Source organism: Neophocaena asiaeorientalis, unplaced genomic scaffold (genome assembly GCF_003031525.2).
Source record: "Neophocaena asiaeorientalis asiaeorientalis breed wild unplaced genomic scaffold, Neophocaena_asiaeorientalis_V1.1 scaffold1, whole genome shotgun sequence".
Classification (NCBI taxonomy): Eukaryota; Metazoa; Chordata; class Mammalia; order Artiodactyla; family Phocoenidae; genus Neophocaena; species Neophocaena asiaeorientalis.
The window spans coordinates 1712544-1722036 of NW_020171981.1; the positions used below are offsets into that span (position 1 = coordinate 1712544).

The window sequence follows — 9493 nt, forward strand, 5'->3', positions numbered from 1 at the left end:
GGGCTTTGCTGGTGATGAAGATGTGGAGAGGTGGGCAGAGGGGTGTCTTGATGAACACGAGGCCCCCGGGCCCCATCCTGAGGCCCGGGACCAGGGGTCCTCACTCAGTCCTTGCCCCCGATGTCAGCCCTGACATCTGCAGGAGCGGGCAGTCCATCGCAGGCCCGGGCCTCTGTCCGAAGAGTCGCCACCGCCTCCCTCCGGTCCCCCAGGGAAGGGAGGACAGGTGGGGGGCAGGGCTGGCAGGGGTCGCATGGTTGGTAGAAAGGCAGAGAAAAGCCAGGGCACGGGGCAAGGGCTGTGTCCACGGGCAGTCACGGGGAGTGCGTGGCCGGGCTGCTTCTGTTTGAGCTGGGGCTGAGGCTGGGGCTGCAGCTGCCGGGCGGGGGAGCCAGGCCGCCCCCATCCCGCCCCCCGCCCCCCGCTTGTCCGCTCAGAGTGTCCAGGCCCTCTGAGTTCTCCAACATTTCCTGGATGAGAGGTGGCATGGAGCCCGGGATCTCCATCTTCAGCGTGATGACCCGCTCAGCCCCTGCAGGAAAGGAGGGACAGAGGTCAGCATGCCCGCCCTGCTCCTCCAGCCCCACAAGCAAGTGTGGCTCCAGGAGGGAGGGTGGAGGCGGTGGGAGGGTCAATACTACCCATAACAGCTTCCACCGTGCACTGAACTCGGGGCTCAGCTCTCTGACATAAAGCAGCCCTCCTAAGCCCCCACGGCTGAGGGGCAGCAGGGCAAAGTGGTCCCAAACTCGGGCTCTGGGGTCAGAATGCCTGGGCTTGACACTGGGCCCTTCCTACGCGCTGTGTGCTGTGGACCCTCCTACTGACATCTCGAAACAACTCTGTAAACACCATCATTATCCCCACTCCTCAGATGGGAAACTGAGGCTCCGAGCTGTTGTCTGACCTGCTCAAGGACACACACCCACACAGTCTGGCTCCAGAGCCCTTAACCACCACGCAAAGATGACACTGGCACCTTGGGGCTCACAGGCAGGGGTCACCTAGGCAAGGTGGGGTCCGGTGAGTGGGGCATCACATGGGCACAAAGACATGGGATGTCAGCTCAGATGCAGGAGGCCTGACCCTGGACATGGACGGTGGGTCCTGGGCCAGGTGTTGAGGCCCAGCCCCAGCAGACACATGGGGCATCTCCAGGTGTGGGAGCCTCACCCTTAGCACTGATGCTTCGCAGGTCTGTGATCTTCATCAGCATCTTGGGGAACATGTGTGGGCGGCTGGGCCTCCGTTTCCGCACATAGACCTTCAGTGCCTCAAGCAGTGGCTCCTGCAGCATGTCCACCCTGTCTGGCTGCTCCAGGTCCTGCCGGTCTGAGGAAGCAGAAATGCCGGCTTAGTAGCTGCCCTAGCCCAGCGAGGATCACAGCTGCACTTCCAGCCTTGACCACCAGGGGGCATGCCTGCCCAGACCACGGGCTGAGCTTCTCTGCGGGGGGAGGGGGGAGGGCGGGGGCGCTCCCCACACAAAAAGGCCCTAAGAGGCCCTCAGATGTGAGCAAAGAGGGGCTGGGGACAGGGGTTGCCCAAAGGTCCCCCTGAGAGCCAAGTTCATGGAGGTGGGATCCCTGAACACAGGCAGTGCCACCTTAAGTAGAGACAGGTCTCCCACTCCTGCCCATTATTCTAGACACCAGCCTGATAAGGTAGAACTCATAATAATAAAATAATAACAGCAGCCAACATTTACTGGGTCTTACTCTGGGCACACTGTGCCTTATTTATTACCTCCTAATCCTCCCATCAACTTTATGAAGGGAAGACCATTACTGCCCCCATTTTACAGAAATAGAGGCTCAGAGAAGTTCAGCAACCTGTTGAAGGTCACACGTTTGGCCAGGACTTGAACCTGGGTGGTCTGACCTTCAGGTCCTCACTCCTAAGCCCCCTACAAGGAGCACTGCCTGGAAACGGAACCAGAATCCAGGTCTCCATCACGACTCCCTTGCCGTGTGGCTGCAGACCAGACCCTGCTCCTCTGGGACTCGGTTTCCCCCTCTAACAGGGGTCTGACAAGTGTCTGACAGGTCCCTTTCTGATCTGATGATCCCTGAGCTTCTCCCCAGGAGAGGCTCTGGGGGTCGTACCACCACCCTGGGCCTGGCCCCCTGGGCCTGGCCCCCAGACCCAGGCCCCCTGCCCACCTCCACAGATGAGGCAGATGGCACTGAGCAGCCCAGTCTCAGCATCATCCATCTCCAGGGGCAGCAGCTGGTTGGCGAAGGCGAAGACCAGGTCCGTGAGAGGGCCGAAGCCGGCATTGTGCATCTGGGTCCGGTTCAGGGTCAGCCCATCCGAGAAGGTCATTGTGTCCTGCTCGGGCGTGTACCGCGTGCAGATCCGCAGGATCTGGGTGCAGAGGGTTCTCGAGTTCAGGAACTCACATCCCCCAGCACTTCTAGCACCAGCAACCCCCGAGGACCACCTGGCAGGCAGCCAGACCAGTGCTGTCCCATAGAACCTTCTGCAATGCTGGACACGTTCTACGTCTGCACCGTGCAGTACAGTAGCCACCGGCCACCATGTGGCCACGGGGCACTTGAAATGTGGCAAGTGCAACTGGAAAACTGAACTGAATTTAATTTTAATTAATTTAAATTTAAATAGCCACACATGACCAGTGGCCTCTATATGAGACAGCTGATCTAGCGCATCCTGCCTCCACGCAGAGAATTAAGAGGGAAACTAGAATTTCCAAGAAGGCAAAGACCACAGTGGATGTATGCCTACAGTTCCCAGGACTGGGTACACGACGAGAGCTCCATAAATGTATACTGTCTTCAACTTTCTCAAACCCTGATCCTGCCTCTTGTATCCCACCTGCCACCCCACCCCTGTCAGGAAGAGCAGCCTGGTCACGTCCCACCACAACATTCTACATCTCGACCACCTTGGAGGTGGTCCAGAAGGGACAGGTGGGCTGAGCCCATCAGGGAAGACAGGGAGGACAGTCCTCCCTCCAGCCCTGGATTTGACAATCCCATCCGCCCCCATCCTGCCTCCAGTCCAGCCCACCCTCTGGCCCCACCAGATGTCCTGCAGTGCCCTGAATCCAGCTGGTCCCACACCAGCAGCCGTTTCACATGCCCCTTCTACAAACTCCTAGATGCTACCTCCTCTGGGGCGTCCTCCCTAGGGTCCAGCAGTGTGGCTCTCTGTCCTTCAGGGAGGGGACAGCCCTCCCCCATCTCCAGCCAGCGCTTATCACAGTTTTGCAAGCTCTGTTTACATATCTGTTGCCTCCACCAATAGAAGACTTTCGAGAGGGGACAGTGGTGTGTTCACCTCTGTTCCTGACACCCAGTTCAAGGCCTGGCCACACAGGGTCCCAGGTGAATCTTTATTAGACTGAACAGATGGGAAGATGGGTGGTTGGAAAGAAGGTCCAATGGAAAGATGGACTGAGGGTGGATGGATGCGTGTATAGCTATACGGGTGACCCAGTGCACATCCAGGGGCTGAGTGGCTAAGTGGACAAGTGGACACAAGGGGGAGAGGAAGGGTGGCTATTTGGGTGGGTGGGTATTTGGACAGGTCGATTCCAGATGGATGTTTAGGGAGGTGGTTATTTGAGTGGCAGGACATCCTCCAAGGACACGGGGGTAGTGCCCAGGTGGGCAGGGCGCAGACCCTCACCAGGATGTCCAGGCAGGCAGCCTTGAGAAGGGTGATCTGGTCCGCAATGGTGAGGGTGGTGAAGCCGGGCAGCTGCTTGGCGAACTCCACAGTCTTAATGATGCACTTGGTGGAGAGTTCACTGAACTTGTCCCAGAGGTCAATGTCCAGAGAGACACGCTGTTCTGAGCTGTTGTTCTGGGAGGACGGGGGAGAGTGAGGGCCTTCCCCTCTTGGCACCCTTCTCAGCCTGGCTCCACCAGCCCCCGGAGACCTGCCCTCTACTGCCTTCACTTCCTGAGAGCTCCTTGATGGGAGGCGGCAGGGAGGAAGGGGAGGCGGGGTGGGGGTGGGGGGGACGCGGCGGTGGCCCAGGCAGGGGTGCGGAGGGGCAGGCCTGGCAGAAGAAGGGGTGCCCCCGGGGGGCCGTACCGTAGTGTATTTGCCCAGCTGGCAGAGGGCGGGGAAGGTCTCCTGATGCGCTTTGCGCACCTTCTCGATGAGCTCCCCCACCTCCGGCGTCAGCGTGTAGCTCTCGGAGCACTCGGGCTTGGGCGCCTCCTTCTTCTTCTTGTTTCGGTCGTTCCTCACGGCTGTGGAGGGGCCAGGCCGCGCGGTCAGAGGGCAAGTGCGGCCGGCGGTTCGTCCCCAAGCCCGTCCATCCCCAGCCCGAGCTCCTCCCACCAGACCGAGAGCAGAGGCTGCGAAGGAGGCCACCCGGCGGGGGCGCGCACATGAATGCGTACACACGCGAGCGCACAGGCAGGTGGGGGGGAAAAAAAAGACGGCAACACACGGTGCCCCACCCGCCCCCCGCCGTGCCCACCCGGCCCACACACCGAGGCCTGCCCCAGGGCCCCGTGACCACCGCACGGACACCTGCTCTCCCACGCATCTACTCCAGCTCACACTCCGGGTGCGCACGCGCGGGGGTCCAGGGCTGAAGGCACGTGTGCCGAGTGTCCCACGTCTGGGCTCGGCCTCCCTGCCTCCCGCTCCCCCTGCCTCCAGGGAGGACCGGCTCCTGCCTCCACCATCCCCCAGCCCTCCGGGCAGCCGTCTCCCTGGGGTCCCGGGGATGGGCTCGGAGAGCTCTTTGGGCGGCCAGGCGAAGAGCAGGGCTCACCAGCCTGAGAGTGGGGGGCCCGGGTGGGAGAATCTCTCGGCCCATTAGCCGGGGGAGCTGACAAATCACCGGGGGCGCTGAGCCGCACACACCACTCGGCTTTAAAGAAGCGATGGGGTCGTTACCAGCCGATTATCCCAGACACACAATCACTCACAGGATAAAGTGCAAGGGAGAGAAGGGAGAGGGAGAGAGAGAGTGGGGGGATAATTTGGGAAGAGAAAATTGCAGCTGTGACAAGACGTTTATCATTCGGAAGCTTTAATTCTATTGAAATGGCAGCTGCTCAGCTCCGGGGCACAGAGCAGCCAGAGAGGAGAAGGAGGGAGGGAAAGGGGGAGCTGGTGGTGGAAGGGAGAGGGGGTCCCCACCCTGGCCCTTCTGTGATGAAAAGCTCTGGGAGCGGAAGGTGGCAGAAGCAGAGGGAGAAGGAGGTTCCGGGCCCTGCAGGGAAGGGTCCCAGGCCTGAGGGTCCCAAGCTGTCACCCGCTCTGCAGCGCACAGCAGCCACTTCCTGGGCTCCGGACAACGCAGCCCCTTCCTCCTGAGGCAGGAGGTGGCCGGGTGCTGCAGGATCCCTCTGCTCCTGTCTGGGGCTGCTCGTGTCCCCCCCTCGTCCCCTCCCAGCTTCCTTCTTCCACTGCCCTGCCCACAAAGGGCTAGAGGGTCCTGCAGCCCCTCCCCCACCCCCTCCCCCATGGCTCAGGCACCATGGCAACGGCCACGCAGACAAGGAGGCGTCTGTCAGCGTCATTTATCTCTGACATCATCAATCACCGGTCACCACGGCAACACCCATGATTTCAACACAAGAGGGTCTCCCTGTCCAGCCCTCCCTCTCTCCCTCCATCGGGCCTCAGCTGAGCCCAAACTGGAAGCCCCCGTTCCTCTGGGATCGGAGAAGTCCCAATTCTCTCTTCCAACTCCCGGTCCCAGGTTCCACCAGACAAAGGCTCTAAGATCCCTATGCCTGCAGCACCTCCCCCACTGAGCCCCACCCCAAAGCCACGCAGGGCCTGGAAGCTCAGCAGCGGGCGCAGACACATGCATGCACGTGAGCGAGCACACACAGCCCGCCTCACTCGAACAGGAAGGGCTGTCCGCACATGGACACACAACTCGCGAGACAGACAGGGCCCTGCAGCTACAGGTGAACCGTCCTCAAGCACCAGCCTGCACACCACGTCACGAGCACGGCCGTTCACATCCACACACACGCACATGGCCCTGATCGCCCAGCTTTAGGGCCCACGGCACTCACATTCCCTGGACATGCCCTTGATGGCCCAGCTTTAGGGGCCCACGGCACTCACACTCCCTGGACATGCCCCTGATCGCCCAGCTTTAGGGGCCCACGGCACTCACACTCCCTGGACATGCCCCTGATCGCCCAGCTTTAGGGGCCAGGCACTCACACTCCCTGGACATGCCCCTGATCGCCCAGCTTTAGGGCCCACGGCACTCACACTCCCTGGACATGCCCACTTCGAAGCACTTCTGCAGCCGGCAGTACTGGCAGCGGTTCCGGGTCACCTTGTTGATGATGCAGTTCTTGTCCCGATGACACGTGTACACCATGTTCTTCTGGATGCTGCGGCGGAAGAAGCCCTGGGTATGGAGGGCAGGGAGTCAGGTCAGCCACACCCACAGTAGGAAGAGCGCTGGCCTGTGGCCTCAGCCGTGGGGGCAGAGGGCCAGGTGGCTGCTGCCCCCAAGGGCTTTGGACATCAACTACCTGAGTAGACCAGATAAGGCAGAGAGAAGGGTCCACCTACGAGGATACCCCGAGAAGAATCCCAGTACCTGCTGCCTCAACACTGCAGGTGGGCAGAGGGCTTCCCTCAACCCACACGCATAGACCCAGCTTCCTCTCTCCTGGGGAAAAGGACCTCAGGCTGCTGGTGAGTCAAGTAAAGGGGCAGATGGGGCTAGATGAGAGAGAGGCAGAGCTCTGGAACCCACAGCCCTGGGCTCAGAGCACAAGAAGAGAAGGCAAGCAGGAGCGGCCACACAGACACACACACAGGCTGGCCAGACAGGTGGAGAGCGCGCTCAGGAGCAGGGCAGCAAAACACGCATTCGCTAACCAGGCAGATGCTCACAGACTGATCACAGGTAGACCAGGCTGGTCAGGGGCTGCCACACGGGCTAACAGAGAGACTGACAGACAGGCTAAGGCAGACCAAGAACAACCAGACAGGACAGGCGGACACAGAGTCCAAGGCCTGGTGCTTTGCGCTTATCTCTGCCCCACACTGAGGGGCAGCCCAGGGCCCCAAGCCTCAAAGCTGCACAGCTTCTGAGCTCCAATCTCTGGGGAAGAAACAGGTACAGAGGCTCAAGCCCTGGGGAGGGGAGGAGGAGAGGCCACGCCCACAGCTGCTGGGAAGGTGGCAGCCACATCTGCACCCTGGAGCCAAACATGGGCATGTGGAAATCCAGCCAGACTCTGGGAAGCCCACATCCTGGGCACCTGAAGGAGAGGCCAAGGCAAGGTGCCTGCTCCTAACGGCCTCCTGCCAGGCTGCCATGGCGAGGTTCAGGCAGGGCCACAGAGGGCAGGCCTCCTGGGTCCCCAGCCAAGAGCCAGTCGGCAGCTAGCTCACCATGGCAACCCGGGCATCGGTAGCAGAGCGGGTGTACACCCTGCCAGCTGGAGGATGGAGATGATGGGGAGAAGAGCTGAGACAGGAGGGGGACCTCTGGTTTGGGGGACCCCTGCTCATCTACGGGGAAGGAGGTTCTGCTGAAGGCTTCCCCTCCTCCAAGGCTGCTGCCACCTCCCGCACAGAAGTGAGACCAGCAGCTTCAGGGACACCCACTACCACCACCACCACCACCACCACCACCACCACCACCACCACCACCGGCCCAGCCCCAGCCCTCGGCAGTGGGAACATCCCATTTATCTAATCAGGGATTTCCTTCCCAATGACCCCCTCAACTCACCTTGCAGCCCTCACAAGCGCTGACCCCATAGTGGTAGCCTGAGGATTTGTCTTGACAGACAAAGCAAGGCTTGTAGATGCGGGGGAGAGGGGGTGGCGAGGGGGGGCTGGGCACTATCTCTTCGGAACTGCTGCTCTGGGTCTCAATGGCTGGAGAGACAAGAGGAGAAGGGCGGTTAGAGACCCAGGTCACCATCCTTAATACACTACCCACCCTGCTCCTGATCTCTCCCAGGAGCCTCTCCCAGCCACCCCACTGCCACCAGAAGTCAAACTCTGGGGCAGGGACACAGTCTCAGGAAACCTGGGACTTCCCAGCCCGACTGGGGAAATGAGGCTGCCGATGAAGCTCCAGCACCCCCTCAGTCCTGCCTACTTCCGCAGGACCCCACCTTCAAAACCAGAAGGAGCAGATAATAAACCATCAGATTTGTACGCGGATGTGGCAGTACTTGGCGCTTGGGCGTGGGTGTCAGCCTGGTTCCACAGCCCTGGACCCTGGGCAGCCCGGCCCCATCTCCCCTACGTTAGGAAGGAGTTAAGGCCTGATGAGGAGGGAGGGAAGAGGACACAAGCTGGGGACAGAGGAAACTGGGGTCAACAGGATATTCAAAGCCGGCCACTCCCCCACCCCCTCTGCTTCCGCTCCCCCCTGCATCCCCTCTGCCTGCAGCCACAGCCCCTCCTCCACCCAAACAATCCCCTGGCCAGGGACCCAAAGCAGGGTGTGCACAGTCACAAATGCTGGGGCACAGCAGGTGGGGACCCCCTGGAGACAGGGAGAAGAGTCCCTATGGGTCCCGGAAGCCCATTGCTCTGGGTGCGCCCTGTCTGGGGGGAAAAGCATGACAAAGGGGGTCTGTTCCCATCAATGCTCTGTCTGTCTGGCCTCCATACGATACTCTGTCCTGTGTCCCGGTTACTGTTCCCCTCCCCTCCTGTTATTCAGCTCTAAGAGGGCAGCCAGGAGGGTGACCTAGCCAGCAAGGGCAGCTCCCCCTACAAATCCTTCCCAGTGCCTGGCCCCATGCCCATCACCCCAGGCAGAACAGGGCTGGGTTGCATGGGGGCTGTCTGTGCCCGAAGCCAGGGCAGCTGCGGGTGTACTGTCCTGGATGAGAACTGTGACCCGGTCAACCCCAGATTCCCAAGGGGCCACCCAGCAGCCTCCTGAGGCTTTGCTAAGTCCACGTGCCCAGGGCCAAGGAGGGGCAAGGATGCCTCCCTGAGGAGATAGATCCCTGCTTCCTCCCACACCCCAGAATCCTAACTAGTCTCACCCCAAACTCCAGCACACGAGGTTCTGGAATTCAAAGGGGCCCAGAGTTCCTGCCCAAGCACCTCATGGCACCTCATGGCTCATGTGGCCCCGAAGCCCAGGCACAGAGAAAAGAAGCACGTGGATGGGGGTGGGGAGCGGTGGGGGGCTGGCTAGCTGCATGCTACTACCCTCCCCCTGTACCTGCAAACACAACTAGGGACTGCCAGGCGGTTGATGACAGGGAGCCAGGCCAACAACCTTGGCAGGGCTTCCCTGGCCACTTCCCTGGTCAGCCCGGCCGACCAGCACTGCTGTGGCCCCACGTCCCTGTCCCTGCCCAGAGGGCAGACTGGAGCAAAGGATCAGTGGCTGCCGACACCAGCCCCGCACCCAGCCAGACTCTTCGCTGACCTCCCCCACCCTCTGCTCCTCACCCCAAATCGAACCGTCCTGGCCTGGTTTTCCCCACCTCACTCTCCCAGAGGCCAGACAAGCAAATCAGACAGGCGAGAGGCCTGAGAACAG

General features: G+C 61.1%; 1 protein-coding gene across 1 annotated transcript in view; it reads right to left on the minus strand.

Annotated features, from left to right (window-relative positions):
• Positions 1-7: 7 nt before the first annotated feature.
• RARA (retinoic acid receptor alpha) overlaps positions 8-9493 on the minus strand; it is a 19513-nt gene continuing 10027 nt past the window's right edge. The window contains 7 exon segments of the mRNA XM_024742109.1: positions 8-532; positions 1174-1332; positions 2163-2367; positions 3655-3831; positions 4066-4226; positions 6226-6367; positions 7709-7857. Coding sequence (XP_024597877.1) covers positions 315-532; positions 1174-1332; positions 2163-2367; positions 3655-3831; positions 4066-4226; positions 6226-6367; positions 7709-7857 — 1211 coding nt within the window. The 3' untranslated portion in view covers positions 8-314.